At 34.5% G+C, this 22293-nt stretch overlaps 1 protein-coding gene across 6 annotated transcripts in view; it reads left to right on the top strand.

The window, feature by feature from the left end:
* Positions 1-22293, top strand: part of UBR3 (ubiquitin protein ligase E3 component n-recognin 3) — a 201601-nt gene that overhangs the window by 161183 nt on the left and 18125 nt on the right. For all 6 annotated transcript variants that reach the window (XM_043894027.1, XM_043894023.1, XM_043894026.1 and 3 more), the window contains 3 exons: positions 917-1002; positions 14251-14356; positions 16384-16487. In XM_043894027.1, the coding sequence (XP_043749962.1) occupies positions 917-1002; positions 14251-14356; positions 16384-16487 (296 nt within the window). The remainder of the gene's footprint in view (positions 1-916; positions 1003-14250; positions 14357-16383; positions 16488-22293) is intronic.

The following is a 22293-nucleotide window of genomic DNA, read 5'->3' as shown; positions in this document are numbered from 1 at the left end:
TTTTTTTTAAGATAAATGATATCTCACTATTAGTGTCATATACATATCTTGGATATAAACTTCGTTTATTCAGTTTTAGTTGTGGCAAGTAAAGGTGTGTTTAAGTTTGTTAATAATGTTGAAGTAAAAATATACACAATCACTCAGAATTTTCATTTATTATGAAAATTAATTGGCTATTTTACTGTTACTGCTTTTGAGTAAATCTTTAGATTCTGCATCAGTTTGATTTTTGAAATGTCAATCTACTAATTATTGCTATTCTTTAAGCTAATAATTGTTAAATATATTGTAATTCCAGATCTATATGAACAATACTATTGTTTAGCAGTGTCAATAGTTATTTATTTTAATAAAACTATAATTTTAGAAGTCTGTAAAAGAAACTGCTGTTAATTATATGTGTTGTTCATATCCACTTTGATGTTAGTGATTTTGTTTCTTAATATTGGTTTCTATATGCCATCTAAGCTCCAATGAGTGATAACCATTCCTCTGATATAAAAAGTTGGTATGCCCTTGTGTTTTATATGCCAGTAACCACCTAATCAGTGGCTGACCGAGTACAGATTCTTTCATCAGATTCATATGCAGGTTTTTGAAATGTGTTGCAGTTTTTTTCCTTACGGCATAGTTTTTAGTATTTGCCAACAGCTGGGATTTTGCAACAATTACACTGTGACGTGTGCAGTTTTGTAGGTATAAATATGAACATATGAGTAAGGGCAGATAAACTGTTCCCCTTTTTTATTTCTAAGTATCAGATAAAATATGATTGTTACTGATATTGCATAAACCATAATTTTGCAAATAAAAAAGTTATAGGACTTTATTTAGGTTAATTCAGACATGTCAATAAAACAAAAGTATTGCTTTAACCTAATGACCAAGATGCATTTTAATACTTTGCTTGCAGAACCAACTTGGAACTTGAATTAATTCATCGAGGAGGGAATTTATGTTCAGGTGGTGCAAGCACAGCTGGAAAAAGGTCCTGTTTAAGTGAGTATTAAGCAGTGCTAACTTTAAAAAAGATTCTAATTATGTCATGAAAGCGCAAGTAGGCAAAGTGGTCTTTCAGTGTATTTTCAGATTCTTTTTATGTTTTGTATAATCACTTTTAATAGTGATTCTATGCTTTAAATCATTAATCTTGTACTTAGAAAAATCATGAATATTTAGCTCTTTCTATACTGTGATTACTTAGTAAGTAAATATAATTAATCAGAATTACATTGGTTCAAAATTAAAAGTGTATTATTCTCAATTATAAATTGTCCTCAAACTTAAATTCTTTTAAAGAATTTTTATGTTGTGTGGACTTAAGAAAAACTTTATAAAGACAGTTTGTGTCGCCTATGGATTATAGCTGCTATTAATCAGTAAACAGATTTGTACTGTATTTTGATGTATACAAATATATTAAAATGGTAGATGTTTGCCCTTATTATGAATATGTTAAAATACTAGTAATTATTTAAAATCAATTAAGTTTTTAAAAAATATATGTATATTATTTTAGAAAGATATATATGTAATTTGGGAATTATTTCAAAGCAAAGGACTGGTCAAAAATACCTTGAAATTTCTAATAAAAAGATGAAACTTAAACCAAGTTAATTTTGAAATTCTTACTAGTTGTATTAGATTTTTGTGTTATCACTTTGTATTTAGAAGGTTAAAGTTTTAAAAATAATTGTTTGCTAAGTATTTAATCTTTATTAACCCCTTGAGGTAGGCACTTAAACCCTACTTATACCCAGTGATTTAAATATATTTTATAGGGGAAGCTGTTGATAAATTGGAGTACTAGCTTCTAGTCTGTTTGAGTTGGTAGAAACTCTAATTTCACTTTTATTCTTTCTTGTTAATTTGTTGTTTGGTATTGGTTGATTTAATAGTTCAGAATCTGTTTTACTAGAAGGTGTTTAGTAAAGGAATTTTAGTTTTATGTTCAAAATCTACTTTTTTTCCCCTGAGGTACTTAAATTTATACAGAGGCTTGTAAATGGTGAATTTATCCAGAATGCTAAAATTAGTAGTAAAAGTCTAACAACATCCACTTCAATTATCACTGTCAATTTTACTTTGAATTATTAAGTTGATAGTTAATTCCAGGCTTTTGTTCTTTTTATTTTCTAACTTAGTGAATATGAAATTTCAATGTGACAGTATAGCAGCGGTCATGATGAAGCTTATCCTAAATATAAGTTAATACTGTTTTTAGTTTTCTTCTTTTCCTTATCAATTATGTTAGCTTCCCTCTCAGCTTTATTAAGATATGATTGACAAATAAAAAATTTTATGTATTTAGGTTGTACAACATGATGGTTTTGATTTTAGTTTTCATATGATTATTGTTGTGCAGCTACTTATGCATTACTTATCCTATTTATTTGTAAAAGCAGCTCTGTGAATCATGTGTGCAGAAAGTTATATGTTCTATAAAATCCCACTATATTGCAGGTATATAAACTTAATGTATTTGCTATTTACTCAAGCCTAACTCAAACCTAGTTTAACACAAGAACATATTGATGGTGTTTCATAGATTCCTATGAAATATTAGATCAAATATCTCATTTTTTCATCTTCCAGTAGTTCTCTAATGATATTAGTAAATAAAAATTCTCTTTTCTCTGAAGTCTGTTCATAAGTTGATATTTTTCTTTTCCCATTCATTAGTTTCTATCACCTCTTAAATATATCATTTAAAAAAGTCTTTTTTTCATAATATTTTGGTGAAAGAGAAAATGCTCCACTAATTAAGCAAATGGTAAGGAAAGTTACACTTTTGGAATAATGTTCCATCACAAATTCCTGATGAAATTGAAGTTTAGTTTAGTCAAAAAAATATTTAGTAAATTTTATGTGGAATGGTTTGTGAATTGCCTGATATATAATTGGGCTTCCCTGGTGACTCAGATGGTAAAGAACCTTGCCTGCAGTGTGAGAGACCTGGGTTCAATTTGTGGGTCAGGACAATCCCCTGGAGAAGGGAATGACTACCCACTCCAGTATTCTTGCTGGAGAAACCCATGGACAGAGGAGCCCGGCAGATTACAGTCCATGGGGTTGCAAAGAGTTGGACACGAGTAAGCAGCTAACACACTGAGAGATAATTATGAATGGATACACACACACACACACACACACACACACCACACACACAGTGGTGGTTGGTGGAGAGGAAGATTGTTCTATTAACAACAGTGAAAGCAGAAAATATTATCGGGCGAATTCATACTGAAAAATCAAATTGTCTTGGAATAATGCTTTCAGCACTTCCATATTCAAATACGTTTTTTTAGTATTGAGCTAAAATGACCAATACCCAATCAGAGTAAATGTTCCTAACTATGTATCTGGGAAATTTTCCCCAGTAAAAAATAAGCATTATTAATTCACGTAGCAATACACTATGATATTTTAATAATACTTTACATTTGTAGTTTTAAAGTTTATAAAGTACTTTCACATAAATTATTGTCTTTAGAATGATCATGTGAAATAGATGTTATCTCTTTTTCATAGAAAAGGAAACTGAACTTCAGAGTGATTGCATTGCCAAGTCATACAGCGGAAAATGTCAAAGCTTGCAGTTGAACTCAGCTCTCTGACATTAAATTCAATTATGTAAGACATATCTCTTACCCTTAAGTGTGCCAAAGGATGCAGTACCTTTACAAACATTCATCCGTGGGCTTAGTCACCGCACACTGTCACTGCACACTGTTGCCTTGGGGTCTTTTCAGGCTCTGCCATGCTGTCTGTCCTGTTATCTTGCTTATCTTTGCCAGCCTTGCACTCTGAATCTTATTTTTGTTTTGGGCCACTCCTTTAGACATTTTCTCAAATCCTTGTTCCTTCTTTGGATACCAGTTGGTTCTCCTTTATTTTTCACCAGTTTGCTGGCTGGTTCCCTCTTACTCCTTCCCTCTTGATCCATCTGGATCAGCTCCCACATACAGCTCTGCTCCTGATTCTTGGGTCAGAACTCTGGACCTCATCTTTATCCACTGGAAGCTCAGGCATTAAGGACCTTGTGTTCAGCAGATAAAGGACCTTGTGTTCAGCAGATAAGACTGGTTCTAGATAATGTAAGATCTAAAGTGTTAAGTTCTAAAGTAGAGTATGGAAAAAGTTCTAGAAAATTTGGAGGTTTGGGATCATATCTAGCTTGTAAAATCAGTGATGCTTTTGGTGTTTCTGAACAAGATTTTGAAAAATAAGTGAATTTGGAGTTTTTGTTACAAATTAGTGTATATACAGATAAGTACCACCAATTTGGTTAGCAATAGATGTAGGACAAAGCATATGTAAAATTGAAGGCATAACTTTCTTATTAAGATAATGTTTTATTCAATTACTGGGTTAATTTATTCATTCAAGTGATTTGAAAAGAGACATGAAAGTCCATAGATTCCAGTGAAGTTCACAGGCTTTCAATACTTTTTTGCCATGATATTCTTAGTGTATTTCTCAAGTAGAAATTGTTGACACAGTGACTGGGGTGGGGGGTGGGAGGAAGCGGCATCATTGATAAATGATTAATATTGGATAATTTTTTAAAATTATCTTTAGATCAACATTTTCCATATCTTTGGGTCTTAGCTTTCTGCTTATTACTGTAGTTTAAGCTACAGTTCATATCACAAATGGACTTCATGATTTAATAGAAATAAAAATTAAACTTAAGTCAAGAAAGCTTAAGGAAAATCCTTGTTTTGACATTTTCACTTGAGGAGCTTTAACTTAATTTTGACATAATATATAATCTTTTCAAGGAATGATACATACAGTGGGGAACTGCCCCCTGTGTTTGTTAGTCCTAGAAAGGAATCCAGCTTAGATGGTGTGCATGCAGCATGCAGCTCAAAATAGTTGCTCAAAGATGAATTTTTGGTGAATTCAGAGTTAAAATTATTTTGATGTTAATTTCACCCTGCAGTAACACTCCATAAGGATATTTTTAAATACTATCACAAAATTGCTATTCAGTAGTCTCATCTTATTTTTTAACAGTGGTAAAATCTTGATATCTATGGCTTAGTAAGGTTTTCAGATTGAAAAACTATGAATTCTACAAATAGGTTGAATCACAACTTCTGTTCTATTCTTCTTTGTTACCTTGTAACAAGAAGAAAATTTGGCCACCAGATTATTATAATGGTTAAAATGCATAAATGAATGTAAAAATGTAGAAGTTGCCTTCAGACTCCTTTCTTCATGAGTAGGCAGATAGTTTAATGGCAACCTCATTTAATTTCATGGATTCTGTTCCTCATAGTATCCAACCAGAGAATTGTTGTAAGAACCCAGTTTTACCATAGACTATAAGTCTCAACACTACTGTTTCTACTACTTCAATACTACCATTGGGGATGGGGGTGGTTAAGGAGACCAGAAGCAAGATAAAAGTTAATTTTCAGCCTGGTCTTTTCTTTTTTAAGCACCTAATTTATTCTTTTGGCCTGTTAAAAGGTGGGGTTAGAAGGAGAAAATGGGATTTAGTCCCAAAGATTGATACAACTTCTTTATTGAAAACTAAATACATTGTTAATGTGGGGAGGCCTGGGTTAGAGATGTGGTTTAAGATTTTGGGCTAAGAGCCTTAGAGTGATTTCAGCTGTTCTTTAAAGTCTTTCTGCAGGTCCTATACTTTGTGGTGCAGGTAGCTAGGCCTTTCTGTGTTAATCGTATCGTTATTTCAGGAACGAAGTACCACAGATAATCATTTCCACTGTCAGGCCATAGGAGTCCTAAGATTTGCTTGGCTTAGGGCAGGGCAGTTCCTCTTCAGCCATGCAATTAGAACCCTCTCCCCTGTCCCTCAGCTTGAAATGGGGTGCTTAAATTAGACGTGGATTCATGGAGCATGTCTTCTTTGATAAGGAGGAGATTAGGAGTCCTAAGAACTGACCTTTTTCTTTACCCTTCATAGGACTACCTGTGTGTGGAGGCAGAATTGTGCACCTCTTCATATTGTCCTATGCCATGCTGTAAAGGTGAAGGGGGAGGCTGGTCACTTAAACCTGAAAGTAGGAGCAGAAAATTCCATGAAACTAATGCTATGATGCTTGAGGTAACGAGAGAACATAATGTGCCTGGAAGTGGAGGCATAGGAACTGCAGGAGGAGAACCCAGCATGAAAAGTAGCAAGTACTAAAGACAGCCTTTTCTTCTGGTAGTTTTGAATTTTCACAAGAGATAATTTAAGCAAAGCTCATCTACTTTAACTTGTAGTTGTATATCCCTTTATTAACTAGGAGCAACATAGAAAATAAAGAGGTGGGGTTGGAAAGAAGCAACATAGAATACAGTGTTGGAAGGAACACTGGATTGGAATTAGAAGATCTGAATTCTAGTCCTGTTTGTTATATATTGGACTTTAGGAAAGTTGCCTGACTGTTTACCTTGTGGTGGAAATGGGGATTATGATACCTGTGCTGACCATCTACCATATCTGTCATGATTAATGACAGATGGTATTAAATACCAACATGAGCTAAAGTATTTTATACATATGAATGTGTATAATACATACATATATATAATTTTATTATTATTGATGTTTCTCAATCCTTTAAAATTCCTAATGTAACTGCCACTTTATTCCCTGTCTGCCTTGCCTGAATTGGTGAGTGGTGGGGCAGGAAAAGCTGTCAGCTCCTGTTACTCAGTGGCATGAATCGCCTGTTTCTGAGGAATCAGAGCTACAGATCTTCATCTTACAATTGTTCCCAGACCTCACCTAGAAGTTCTCTCCATCTTTCCACGGGTAATTTCTCAGGACTGTGTAAAGGAACCAGGGGAATCTGACTCTTGTTTGAGGAATATACCCACACCAATTATATTCAGCCCAGGATAAATGGGTCAGAGCTGTTTCCTCACTATAATTATTCAGTTCCAGATAAACTGAGATTTATTTTTTCATGGTAATTTAGATTCATTAGGCTAGTTGAAATTTTTTTCATTCAGTTCTGTTCAGTTCAGTTCAGTCTCTCAGTCGTGTCCGACTCTTTGCGACCCCATGAACTGCAGCACGCCAGGCCTCCCTGTCCATCACCAACTCCTGGAGTTCACCCAAACCCATGTCCATTGAGTCGGTGATGCCATCCAACCATCTCATCCTCTGTCGTCCCCTTCTCCTCCTGCCCTCAATCTTTCCCAGCATCAGGGTCTTTTCAAATGAGTTAGCTCTTTGCATCAGGTGGCCAAAGGACTGCAGTTTCAGCTTCAGCATCAGTCCTTCCAATGAATATTCAGGACTGATTTCCTTTAGGATTAACTGGTTGGATCTCCTTGCAGTCCAAGGGACTCTCAAGAGTCTCTTGAACCATAGTTCAGAAGCATCACTTCTTTAGTGTTCAGCGTTCTTTATAGTCCAACTCTCACATCCGTACATGACCACTGGAAAAACCATAGCCTTGACTAGACAGACCTTTGTTGACAAAGTAATGTCTCTGCTTTTCAATATGCTGTCTAGGTTGGAAATCTTGATTCCAGGATATGTGACTCACAATAAACTGTGAAAAATTCTGAAAGAGATGGGAATACCAGACCACCTGACCTGCCTCTTGAGAAATCTGTATGCAGATCAGGAAGCAATAGTTAGAACTGGACATGGAACAGCAGACTGGTTCCAAATAGGAAAAGGAATATGTCAAGGCTGTGTATTGTCACCCTGCTTATTTAACTTATATGCAGAGTACATCATGAGAAACGCTGGACTGGATGAAGCACAAGCTAGAATCAAGATTGCCAGGAGACATATCAATAATCCCAGACATGCAGATGACACCACCCTTATGGCAGAAAGTGATGAAGAACTAAAGAGCCTCTTGATGAAGGTGAAAGAGGAGAGTGAAAAAGTTGGCTTAAAGCTCAACATTCAGAAAACAAAGATCATGGCATCCAGTCCCATCAGTTCATGGCAAATAGATGGAGACACAGTAGAAACAGTGGCAGACTTTATTTTTTGGGGCTCCAAAATGACTGCAGATGGTGACTGCAGCCATGAAATTAAAAGACGCTTGCTTCTTGGAAGAAAATTTATGACCAACCTAGATAACATATTAAAAAGCAGAGACATTACTTTGCCAACAAAGGTCCGTCTAGTCAAAGCTACAGTTTTTCCAGTAGTCATGTATGGATGTGAGAGTTGGGACTGTAAGGAAAGCTGAGCACAGAAGAATAATGCTTTTGAACTGTAGTGTTGGAGAAGACTCTTGAGAGTCCCTTGGACTGCAAGGAGATCCAACCAGTTAATCCTAAAGGAAATCAGTCCTGAATATTCATTGGAAGGACTGATGCTGAAGCTGAAACTGCAGTCCTTTGGCCACCTGATGCAAAGAGCTAACTCATTTGAAAAGACACTGATGCTGGGAAAGATTGAGGGCAGGAGGAGAAGGGGACGACAGAGAATGAGATGGTTGGATGGCATCACCGACTCAATGGACATGGGTCTGGGTGAACTCCAGGAGTTGGTGATGGACAGGGAGGCCTGGCGTGCTGCAGTTCATGGGGTCACGAAGAGTCAGACACGACTGAGTGACTAAACTGAACTGTCTTAGTGACTAGTATGAGTTCTACTAAGAAATGATTTGCCAGTTTAGAATTCTTAGGTGTTTAGAAATAACTGACAGAGACACAGAATTTCCAAGCTGGTGCTGAGCTCTTTGTGTTCAGTTTCCTTAACTGGATACCTCTCAAATCATAAAAATTATTTATGGTGTCTTGTGTATATGTATGGTATTCTTAGCCATGCATGTGAAGCTATAATTTTGCAATAAAGTTGGAGTTATATTTTTAATTTGTAGATTTTTTGGTATTATAATGTTGCTTTTAATATTGTTAAAGATAGAGCAGATTGCTAAATCTTTTGTTCCAGCTGAGAGTTCTTATAATTAAATCTTTGGTTTTTTCCAAGGACAAACTAGTCTTTCAGTGGTGTTTCCTGTTTTAGTAATGATATGTTTCTCTTGTGATTAAATACATTACAGTACCTTAGACTTGTCCCAGTTGTAAAGAATTTGATTAGGTGTTGCAGAAAATAGAGTTCATTTTCCTAGGTGAGTTGTCACAGCAACCAGCATTGTGAAGGAAATAGTGGGAGCAAGTAAATCAACCACTGCTTTAGTAGTCAGAGTTAAGAGGTCACTTCTCTGAGGAAGTGAAATTAGGGCTGATAAATTGGCCTCCTTCTTGGTTAGCAAGCCAGCGTGTCATTACAGCAGAAAAGGAAGAGCATAAGTCCATCATGAATATTATGCTTATGTTGTGTGATTTTTAAAAACAAAGATTATTGACATATTCATGAAATATTCAATGTACTTAAAATATCCTGTTAAATGTCAAACACTGTGCTAACCTGGAAGTACAAAGAGGAAAAGAAATAGTTGTCTTTTTTAGGGAGATTTCACTGTCTAATAGGAGAGGAAAATGTGAAAAAATAATTACAAGGCTGTATTAGAAGTGCTAAAATAGAGGTAACTCTAGAGAATGCTTAAAGCAAGGGATGATCACATCTGTCTCAGGTCTGTCTTAGAGAAAACTTTGCCGAGGAGCACTTGAACTGCCTCTGAAAGGTGAATCAGGTTTGCTTAGAGAACAGGAAGATGCCATTCTAGACTGAGAGGACACCTTGCAAAGACAGAGTGACACATGGGGGATACTTGCTAAAGGAAGGGAGGAAAGAAGCTTAAGTCATAAACCTGAAAAAGAAATAGGAGTCCTCGCTCTCTCAGTGACTTTTAAGTGCTTTCTATGCCTCTTCTTTCAGTGGTTCACCAACCAAATATGAGACAATATGGATAGATTTATTGTTTACAGGAATTGGAGGTGGTTGAAACAGAAGACTTAAAGCTAATGAGGACTTTGTTATCTACTTGAGAAATGATCCAGGGGGTAGAGTAGAGTAAAGGAGGATGGGTCATTGGCAGAACCAGTAGGATTAATTGGTTTATTAATTAAACCAATAGGCCGTTTTTCCTTGGATGTTTGCATGGGCAGTGATGTCATTCACTCAGATGGAATTGTAAGAGGAAATGAATATCAGAGCTAGGCTGGGCTATGTAATCAGTTTAGCTTTGGATATATAGATTTCTGTGGTGCCTGTCAAACATCGGAAGTGGTAGAGAAATTTGTGAATTGTAAACTTGCAGGTAGAAGTGGAAGTTGAGCTTAGATGAAGTAGTGTATGCAGAATGAGAGGGAAAGAAGGCTAAGAAGGGATCCTTTTCCTTTCTTATGGAGAATGCCACCTTTTAGGGCTCAGCAGAGGAAGAACACTTATAGGTGACTGAGAAGAAGCTGGGGGAGAACCAAAGAAGAGTGGTACCAAAAGTTCAGGAGAGGAGAGAGATGAAGGTTAAAAATATATCTTAATATTTGTGTAGAGTGGTAGTTTTATGTGGAGACCTAATGTTTCTTATGTAGTTATAATCTCTAATTTTGGCTGTATTATCTCGAGTTTATAAATATTACATTTATTATTTGGAATTTATCCATAGAAACCATATATGTGTGTACATGTATTTAAGCACACTGTCTGCACACTGCAGATATGTGTTCCTACTATAACTACTCATCACGTCAAACAGGCCAGAGAGTTGGAATTATCCTCAGTTTACAGATAATAAAACTAGGATAATTTGCCCAAGGACACATGGCCAGTACAGAGCTTGAATTCAAATCTAGGACTTCCTTAGTCCTACTGGACAGTGTTGCCTGTTTATTGAAGTCACAGCACACCTATAAATGAGTGATTTTCTCATTTCTAAACCCTTTTGTAAATGTAGGTGTAACTTTAGAACTTTTAAATGTGTCATTCCAGAAAAAGTTGTCTATTCCTTTTGCTGTTGTTGTTCAAAATTTTAATAATATCCTTTCTTGGTATAGTTGCTTTTCAACTTTTAAAATCTCATGAACATGTGTGTGCGTGCTCAGTCACTTCAGTCATGTCTAACTCTGTGACCCCATGAACTGTAGCCCGCCAGGCTCCTCTGTCCATGGGATTTTCCAGGCAAGATTACTGGAGTGGTTGTCACGCCCTCCTCCAGAGGATCTTCCTGACCCAGGGATCAGACCCTTGTCTCCTGCATCTCCTGCATCGCGGTGGATTCTTTACCACTTAGCTACCAGGGAAGCCTGTCATGAACATATTTGGTGTTTATTACATTTTTCCATTATTTTTTGGTTTTTAACTTATTGATGTGATCAGAGGTTCTCCTCATCCTACATCTTCTAATGTCAATATTTGTTCCCTTGGCAGTGAAGAGCATGGTCTCCTAACCAGTGGACCACCAGGGAATTCTCTAAAAGATATTTTTGTTGCTAAATGAATTTTAAAGTTTACTCTTATTGATATGTCTCAGACTGAATTTTGCAAACACAGTGAATTAAATAAACATAGTGAAAAGTATTGATTCTTATTGGCCTGCTCTGCTTCCTATTGAAGTTATCTGCAATTTCCAGGATTGTTTCTGAAAGATAGATGCACCTCATTAGATATGTTATCATCCTTTAGTTCTAGTTAAAGCTAATACCAAAGACTCTTGTCATATATTATATTAATAGCTTTAGAAGATGCAATAGGGTTACAATCTCAGTTTTTCATAGGAATGGAAAAGGGATATGTGTTACAAAAGGAATTTTATACTTTTCTTTTAATCACTAAAACCTCAAGGAGAACTGAAGTGATAGAAAAAACAAAGAAGTAGGAAATCTTGAAGTCGGATTCCCTGGTGAAGAATCTGCGGCAATGTGGGAAATCCAGGTTTGATCCCTGGGTTGGGAAGATCCCCTGAAGAAGGGAATGGCAACCCACTCCAGTATTCTTGCCTGGAGAATCCCATGGACAGAGGAGCCTAGTGGGCTACTCCATGGCGTGGCAAAGACGTGCGGCAAAGTCACACGACTGAGTGACTGTCACTGTCGTCAGGAATCTTGAATTCTGTTCTTAGCTTTGCTAATAAATATTTAGGGTGACCTGGCAAGGTACTTCCTTTCTCTGGGCCTATATCCTCATCTGTAGAATAAGGGAATATAAGAAAATGAAAAAGTTTTCTTCTAACATTTGTATTTCTTTAATTATGATAAAGTCTAGGAAATTAGGCATTTGCAACATTACTTTTATGCTGGCCATGGTTTCAGTGTAAAACAGGTTAGTAAAATTGCCATGTCTATGCTTTTGATTAAATCAAAGCTTTAAGTTAATTGACTTTTGTCTTGAAAAGAGATAGTAAAAAGAGACCTTTGATTCACTTAAAAACTTATATAAGAATGCAAAACTCCCCACTTGGCAGCTTGAGTTAATATTTCTGCTAGAGGATTTTTTTTTTAAAACACTTCTCGGTTTTAGACACTTTTTTAAAAAAGATGAATTGTATATATACTTCATAAAAATCTTATGTAAAATTGAGTTGAAATAAAATAAGAATAACTAGTATATCTTTATCATATTATTTCACTGCTAAAAATGTCTCTTGTTCTTATTGTTACCAATGGAACCAGGTTACTAGAAAAACTGAAAATTTGGGAAACTTGTCTCAAAACAAGATAACTATATTATCTACCTGACACAGTTTTTGTGAAAATAAATTGAGACAAATCTATGTAGGTGATTTAAATAGTGCTTGGCACTAATAAATACTCAGCTAGTCTTAACCATTGATAGGATGAAGAAATTTTGAGAAGATTTAGACTATACATTGACTTACAGGCAGAAGATGAATAAGAATAAGGTATTTAAATTCTTCTGTTTGTTATACAGAGATTAGATTGAAACAATTGTAGGTACAGTGTTAGGTTCAGCTCCTCCCCCACCTCCCATTTCTACTACACTGCCCCACAGAGTGGAACGTTTGTTTTGTTCATCTTATAGCTCTCATGTCTCACAGATAATTTCTTCAAACTACTACCACCACTAATATTACTAATACTTATATGGATGGATCTCAAGTTATTCTAAAGTATAGCTAATTTCTAAGTCAGTTGCTCAGAGATACAAAATGTTGTTTAGTTTTGAGTAGTTTAATTTAGAGAGTAAGTGACAACAATATGGTTATGTCATTTGACTTTTTTCTTTCTGGCTTTAGTAATTAATTCTAATCACCTGTCAAAAAGTATTTTCTGACTTTCTAGAAAGGGACTGTTGATTTATTTTAATTCAAATATTTTGAGTATTTAAGAGAGTAATTTAGTCCAGTCCTTGTCATTTATACCAGAAAAAGGACATGGGATATGAAAGCAAAATTAAAAAATTTTTTCCCAAATAATTTAAAAATTTTAAACAATTCTTTTTCTAAATGTGGTAGCAGAATTTTGTCAAAAGTTGAGACTAGTAGATTATTGTTATGGTATCTGTCATAGATTATTGTCAGATAGAAGAAATGAAGAAGAAATGAACATAGCAGAATAGTTCTTCTAAATATTATTCTCATTTCCATTATTTTTTCCTTCATGTTGAGTCTAAAGATGAAATCACAATTAAATCTAAAGAATATTCAGGAGAAAAAAATTAGGTAAAGGAAGAACTTCAGATAACAGTGGTTTATGTGGATCTGATTGTCCATGTTACTCAGAGTAGGGTGTTGAAGATAATAGTGAATTTTGGTTAGGAGATCACAACAGTGAAAACTACACGTTACCAAGATCAAGGCATAAAGCCAAGGAGAGGTAGGTCTCTGACAGAACATGAGGAAAACAAACTATTTCTGTATTAAGATTGAGCATAAAAGAATAGTCCAGGTTCTGAATTTATTTGGATATATATCTCAGTGAAGGTGAAAGTTGTGTCCAACTCTTTGTAGCCATATAGACTATACAGTCCATGAAATTCTCCAGGCTAGAATACTGGAATGGGTAGCCTTTCCTTTCTCCAGGGGATCTTCCCAACCCAGGGATTGAACCCACGTCCCCTGCATTGCAGGCGGATTCTTTACCAGCTGAGCCACAAGCGAAGCCCAAGAATACTGGAGTGGGTAGCCTATCCCTTCTCCAGGGGATCTTCCTGACCCAGAAATCAAACCGGGGTCTCCTGTGTTGCAGGTGGATTTTTTACCAACTGAACAATCAGGGAAGCCCTCAGAGTTTACCTTAAAAGAGAGCATGAAGTTGTTGGTACTTATACTTGGTGAATTATAAGGAAAGGAAACATTTCTTTAAAAATTACTAGAAATTTTGCCTGTATATTGTTCTGGACAAATTGTGTGAACTTTCTAATTACTTTTCCTTCAATTTATTTAGATCAGCTATTCCATGTATTAGCCTTGCACATGCGACTTTATAGCATTGATTCTGAGTATAACCCTTGGAGAAAGCTCACACAGTTACTAGAAGAGATGAGTTCGCAGTAAGTATTATTGAAAGATTAAATTCAGTTAAAACTTTTTTGAAAATGATTAAGTATAAAAATAAGATTGAAGTTCTTTTTAATATGTGAATTTTCCTAATGAGACAAAAATACATGATAAAAATTGAAAACAGTTTATTATATTATACTTTTATACCATTTATATACTATTATTATTATTGTTACTATTTATGCTATTTTCTGTTAAATTTGCATAAAAATTCCTACTGAGTGAGAAAATCTTTTAAAGAATTTCATTGGTTTTTATATAGACAAAACATTCAGAGGCACACAATGGCCGGTTGTTCTTTTCATGTCATAATTGATCAAAGGGTTCAAGTAACCTTAGACTTATTCCTTCATTGTAAAGTTCCCCACAGCCTTTCACCTGATGATGTTTGAAACCTATGATCATTCTTGCCTTCATTAGGTACTACAGAATAGTGGTTTAAAAAAAAAAAACACAAAAACTGCTTTATGATTTATTAGCTAGAAACACACTAGTTTTAGAATCTGCTTTTCAAAAATAACACATGACAACCAAATTCCCACATCATTAAAATTTTTGAAATGATATACCTAATTTATTTACTCCTAATTTATAGAAATACAGAATCTGTACTTTATGCTACCACTTATGTAATCAGTGGTAAACCATTTCTGAGGGAATTTGAATAATAGGTGAGAAAGTGGTACCCCCTAAATTTTTTTCTTCTTAGAACTTTGGGCTTGTAAAGAAGAGATGCCAGGGAGACTTAAGAGACAATAATAGGATTCATAGCACTAATGGAAGTTTATCTTTGGAGAGAAAGACAAGTATTAAAGAGATACTTGTAGAGAATGGAGATATTCAAAGAGCTGTCTTCTTTGGCAGTTCCATAAGCATCATAGAAGCAGGGATTGTTTACTCACATGTATCCAATGCTTGGCCGGCAGTTAGGTAATCACTATTTTGCTGAATGACGAAGCCTTATAAAAGATTTCAGCAGTTTTTATTTATCCCAAATCTAGTCTCACATGTAGCTTCAGAATTTAGCTGATTCTCAATGCTTAGGATTTACTTTTGTTCTCTGACATGAAAAATTAAACCTGTGATCAAAATATTTAAGTTTCTAAAGGAGTTTTAATTCTTTTAGAATGAAAAGAGCTGCTCTATAATAAATTCTGTGTGTTTTATGGTACTATACATACCTTAGGTTTACTATTTTGTCTTTTATAGTACATTTTAAGTTCTACTTTGGTTATTATATCTTTTTTTTAAACTTTGAAAATGTTAAAAGATTTTCTTTGAATTTTATGTTAGTCCTAAAGTTCAAACAACTTTTTTGTTTGTTTCCAAGTTTTTATTTTTTATTTATTTATATAAATATATATATATGTGTGTATTTATATATATAAATATATATATATGTGTCTGTATTCCTTTTTTTTTTTCTTATTTTACTTTACAACATTGTGTTGGTTTTGCCATACATTGACTTGAATCCACCTTGGGTGTACATGTGTTCCCCATCCTGAACCCCCCTCCTAACCTCCCTCCCCATCCTGAAACAACTTTGAACAAGAGATATTAACCATGCCTTTTCAATGTAACTTGTTTGTGAATTGATTTTTTTATAACATGAATATTTATTCTTTAATATAAAGTTTGTGATAGCAAGTATCCTGAGTGCCACCCCATTTGTAATGAAGCTAATTCTCTTAAATTCCATTTAATACTTTGTTTGATTTCTATAATCTGAGAGATCAGAAAGATTCACAATCAAGTTAATGTGTCCCAGTTGTTTAAGTTAGTAAAACCTAATAAATTTTCTAGGTAGTTTTTTCCTATTAGGCAGAATCAAAGAAATATGTGAGCCTAGAATATTATATTTTTAGGCAAAAATGTGGTCCTAACTTTTTCTTTTGAGATTTCTTAGTTGCTTACGAAAGTTTGGTTTCTGTTCCATACACATATATGTGAGATATAAAGTGAATTAGAAAGAAAATAAAATAGTGTCCAAAGTGATTATGCATTTTTCTTTTAGACTGGGAAATGAGGAACAACAGCCTGAGGTTCCAATTCTTTATCATGATGTTACATCCCTTTTGCTCATCCAGATCTTAATGATGCCTCAGCCCTTACGCAAAGGTATGTCTTCACAGTTTAGATTCTTAGATTATATTGTATATATAATGAGCATTCTAAAAACTACAGGCATAAATATAACATTCACTCTGATGGAAATGTTCTGAGATAAATAGCATTGTAATCATTTATTTCTAAAGATGAGAGTGAAATAAAGAATTTTTTTCCTTGTGGGTCTGTTTTTAGCTCTTTAGTCAGTATTTAGGTAAAGATATGGGGGAGTCACTGAAAATCTTTAAGAAATTAAAATAGTACAAAAATGTGAAAAACAGAGCAAACTGTCAGCTTTAATGCCTGTACCTATCTATATGCATTTTGATACAGGAGTATCATAGAGTTATTAAAAATGTGATGACCCATTATTTTTAATTAGTGTTAATATCGTACTAGTAATTTTTACATACTAATTTTTACTAGTATGATATTGATAGCATTCATAATTATTGCTCCCTAGTTGTATGAGTTGTAGAGTTTTTAATATATTTTGGATATTAAACCTTTCTGGATATATTATTTGTGAATATCTTCTTTCATTCAGTAGGCTCCCTTTTTTGTTTTATTGGTAATTTCTTTGCTGTGCAAAAGCTTTTTAGTTTGATGGAGTCCCATTTAATTTTGCTTTTGTTTTGCTTGCCCAAGGAGACATATCCAAAAAAATATTGCTAAGAGTTATATCAAAGAGTGTACTTGCCTTTGTTTTCTTCTAGAAGTTTTATGGTTTCAGGTCTTACATTTAAATCTTTAATCCATTTTCAAGTTTATCTTTGTATATGGTCTGAGAAGATGGTCCACTTTAATACTTTGGCATGTAGCTGTTCAGTTTTCCCAGCACTGTTTGTTAAAGAAGCTGTCTTTTCCCTGATCTTATATTCTTGCCTCCTTTGTCATAAGTTAATTGACCATATACATGTGGCTTTATTTCTGGGCAGGAAAGTCAGTTTAAATGCTTGATTTGTTTATCTGTTTTCAGAAAAATAAGTAGGTTTTGTTTTTTTTCTCTTAGCATCCTCCAAAGGTGATTTCTTTTTTGTTTTTTATAATTATTGTGGACTAATGAATTTTAGCAAATGAGATTTCTTTTAGTTCTTGTGTAGAATAATAACTGTTTAAACACTTGTGTTTGGTTTTAGTTGGCTTGTGTCCTGATGATATGACCCCAGCAATCTTTGGTAGCTTCTTCAAACCAAGGCATTTTAATCTGTGGTTTAGGTGTTCACTGGAAAAAACAAACATTTAAATGAAACACTCACACCATTAGGTGATGTGCACAATTACTGAAAGTATGAAAAAACTCCTTGTAAGTTCAGAATGCTTTTACCCTAGACAAGTAGAGTTGAAAATTAGTTTTTATTAAAATAGGCTAATATTTGATTAAATGGAATCTCTATACTTGATTGAAGACTAATTCTACCTCATATTAGGAAAGTATTTTGAACTCCAGTGTATTGGAGAATGTTTTTTGGAGTGCTGAAATTAGTTGTGTTCCTAGACTTCCTGGAAACCATTCGAGTAAAGATTATTAAGGTAGCCTTTTGTTTTGATCATAGGCTTCCATAGTGACTCAGAATATCACATTCACATGATATTTCAACTTCCATTATTCCTTGAACATACCGTACTGAAGAGGCAACTTTATCGTTGCTACAGATACCTTACAGCCTACTTGACATTGTTTTTAAGCAGTTAATCTATAGTTTGCACACAGAAATAAAGATTTCTTTCAGGTAATTTCATTGTTTTTGAAATGTCCCTTTTCCTCATTTCAAACATATCAAAATAGCTTTAGTCGCCTACAATGTTTAAAAAGTGTTTTTTGAATGGATTCAAGACAAAGACTGTTGGAGCTTTTATTCGTTTCTCCACATCCTTCCTTACATTATTAAAAGAGCTTAATTTGGAACTCCCTGCTGGCCTAGTGGGCTTCCCTGGGGGCTCAGATGGTAAAGAATCTGCCTGCGATGTGGGAGACTAGATTTGATCCCTGGGTTGGGAAGATCCCCTGGAGGAGGAAATGGCAACCCACTCCAGTATTCTTGCCTGGAGAATCCCCATGGGCAGAGGAGTCTGGTGGGTTACAGTCCATGGGATTGCAAAGAGTCAGACACAACTGAGTGATTAAGCACAGCACAGTGGCCTTCAAGGAATTCATGAATCTCTTTAAATGTGAAAAAAAATTTTTATGTATATGTACATTTTTTATGAGAAGTTCCATAGCTCCTACCATATTTTCAAATGAATCTTGACCTCTAAAACTGAGTTATTTATAAATTCTCCTGAGAACTCTTGGTCATAAAGCAAATAAATAGTTCTATAATAAGGAATGGCAGTAAGAAAATTGCTTTTGAGTAGTTGTAGAATCAGATACAGATTTTAATGGGATGAGAAATGAGAGGGAGATGAGAGAACAGACATAGTGAGCAGAGAGTTATCAGGAGTGAATGTGGGGAGAGAATAGAGGCTGTGTGTGGATATAATTCAGAGTTATTTTTCTTTATTTTTTTTTTTTTTGAGCAGGTTTTGAGCACGTTTAAATGTTTGCCATGTCTCCCTTATTCACTTAGTAACACCTGGTGCTCCTTTACTGGGAAGCCATTTTCTTGGCTGTCCCATTTTCACTTTCTCAAAATAGCTTGTTCATAGTTCTATTTCAATACCTGTCTCTTTGTCATAATAGTAGATTTTCTTCAGTATTACTCTCTCGAGACTATCAATTCCTCCAGGACTTGCACCATTTTGTGCGTCCCTTGTGCCTACCTGGTACATAATGTACTCAATAATGTGGAATGAAGGTGTTAAATATCCGGTTGTCTTATTTTCTGGTAAATTGCTTATTTTCTCTCGAAATTCAAGAAAGCTGTTACTTTAGTTGAAGTCTTTGTATCTTAAATTGTGATCACTTCTGTATAATGTTCTTTGGTAATGTTGGCAGTTTATTAAGCCTAAACCTCAGTTGTCCTGAAGTATACCCAAGGGAACAGCATTAACTACCTTATTCATTGTTAGATGGATGTGGGATCCTTTCCCAGTTCTGTGTTGATTAAGGCAAAGAAAGTCTTATTAAGCTGTTTGTGTTCATTACTCGTCAGAGGGAAAATAGGCTGAAGCTTATCACACGGAAAACCACATCACAAATTCTTTTTTGTTGTAGACTAGACATTTTGAAGAGAATCAGAGCACATTAGTAACTCAGATCATAAAATGGAAGGCTAAGAAGATTTGATATTTTCATGGATATGTGCAAAATGCTTTATTGAAGAGTATAATTTTTTTACAAAAAAAATTCATGATAATTTTAGGAAAGGAATAAGTGTCTTCATTACATCATGTTTATTATTTCTATGATTTTTCACATTTGGGTTTTATTATTTTATATATACTCTATCTTGTCCTTAAAGAAACTTGGAGCATTTGGTATCACCTTAACTCTAAAACAGTTTATGGAAAGAAACTTTTGCAAACATCAGAATCCTCTTTGTCTTCTTGTTTATCACCTACCCTAAGCCTGGTACTTGTAGGCAAGCCAGTAAATAAATGGGTGTTAGTTGAATAACTGTACCTTTCCAGGATAGTATAGATTCCCTGGATTACTTTTGCAAAACACAGCACACATACCGTTGGATAGAGTGCATACTCACTAAATATTTAGTTGTCAGATTTTTAAAAATTTCTTGTGTATTTTTGCCTTACCCACTGAAGAAAATCTGATGTACTCATTCCAGAGTCAAGCTGTTATTTCAGCTTAATGTCAGTATTCTTTGAACTATATTACTGTTTCAGGATCTTTATCTTGATGGAAAAATCAAATATGGATAAAGACTTACATGTGATGTCCATTTAAAAAGTTGGTTTATTGCCTTCCCAGGCGGCACAATGGTTAGGAAACTCGTGCTGCCACTGCAGGAGGCGTGGGTTTGACTCCTGGTCGGGACACTAGGATCCCACTTGCCATGCGGTATAGCCAAAAGAAAAAAATTAAATTGTATGTTTCAATTTTTTCTTTAACTGATGAATTGCATGCTGATAACAAAATGATGACTTCATCTTCTGAAATAGTGTGATGAGATAGATGTGGCAACTACTTAGTAGTTCAATTCTCACACCAATTTAAGTAAAGAATTAATTTTCATTTGTGATTCTAAGGAAAAATTTACTTTTTAAAGAGCTTCAGGCTTACATTTCTGCCTTACCAAACTTATCTTAATGTGATCAGTAGGGGCAGCTTTAATTATTGACCCCTTGAAAGTGCCTTGTCTCTCCAACCCCTTTCCTTTTTCCTGTCATGCAGTAGCACTATAAAACTTAAAATATGTACCATTGTTTAAAGACTGTTTGCTTCTAACACATTTTAAATTAATATCAGTCTTTCTTTGTTTACCCTCAGGTGGTTTGATAGTGGATTTTTGGTTTTCTAAAAGAAACATTGAGAATAGATGTCCAGTTCTTTCTTCCTCCATTTTAAATTTTGGTTGTTATATTTGAAGGGTTTTGCTCTCTGTCTTAACTTTGGAAGATAATAACCTGTTGACTTAATATACACCTAAAATGAGTGTTTCTTTTGTTGTTTCCTTAAGTCTCTAAAAGACGTTAATTTCACACATGGCAAGTATTCAGTAAATAAATATTTCTTAAACAAATGAGTGGACATCAGAACTTAAGTTTAACCTATAACTTTAAACTGCCAGTTTAAATATTTTAGATATGATGATAATCAAGGTAGACAAAATAGCTTAAAAAATGGTACTTTGCTACAATAAGAAGCTAAAATTATGCTGAACGTAGCTGTTGTTTCTTTAAGTACATCATTTCTTTTAAATTAAAAATTAATTTCTGTAGTTTATAATGAGAAGAAACTATGTGTGAGTAGTGTTTCTAAGCAGTATACTTCTTGGTTAAAATCATTTTGTTTGTGCTTAGTAGACAAATTCTGTTATTTTTATCTTTCTATTAAAAGATTTAATCATTATGAATTTTTAAAATTTTGATGACACCTTCCTTTCCTATTCTTTGATGATTCCACATATTTCCTGCCAGTCTACAGCTCCCTGGTGAGCTGCAGACTTATACACTTGTACACAGAATGTTACATATTCCTCAAACTCACCACACGTGACATTAATCCATCTTCTTCCCATCCAGGCTTGCTCTCTTCCTCGGTTTTCTATTTTAGTCAGTACTACTACTGTTGATATTTACCCTCTGTAGAATGAGAGACTATCATTTTCTACCTTGGAAGCTCTACCAAATTCTATAATTTCTGTCATTTAAATATTTCTCTAATTCAGCCCACTCTTTTCATCAGGGCATCTAATTTGACATGTGCTAGAGGCTTTTGCTGTCTGCTTGTAGGTAGTCTTGCCTCTGGTCTTGTTTTAGTGCCTTTCTCCTAAGAAGCAGCAGTGAGTATTTTAAAATTCAAATCTAATATTATCATTGTCCTGCTTAAAATTACTTCTCATTGCCCAGTCTAAGTTCTGTAAATCAAAAACTTACAGATACGAAACAAGTAACAGAGATAGTAGTAATAATAACAGATATTTACTGATTGCCATTGCCAATCCATTGTTTTAAGCTGAACTATCCATTTCACTTAACCCCTTTAAAGTAGGTGTTATTATCCACCTACTTTAACAGATGAAAAAGCAGAGTGTTTAACTAACTTAATCAGAAGAGTCAGAATTTAAACCTGAACAATTTAGGCTTCATAGCCGAAATCCATTGTTAACAATGATGTCTTTCGTTTAATATAATTGGGGATTGGGGACTGTGGCAAGTACGCTTGGCCAAAGAGGACAGTTACTGTTCAGCTCCA

Source organism: Cervus elaphus, chromosome 33 (genome assembly GCF_910594005.1).
Source record: "Cervus elaphus chromosome 33, mCerEla1.1, whole genome shotgun sequence".
Classification (NCBI taxonomy): domain Eukaryota; kingdom Metazoa; phylum Chordata; class Mammalia; order Artiodactyla; family Cervidae; genus Cervus; species Cervus elaphus.
Note: the sequence above shows the minus strand (reverse complement) of the source record. Positions and strands in the feature narration are given on the sequence as shown.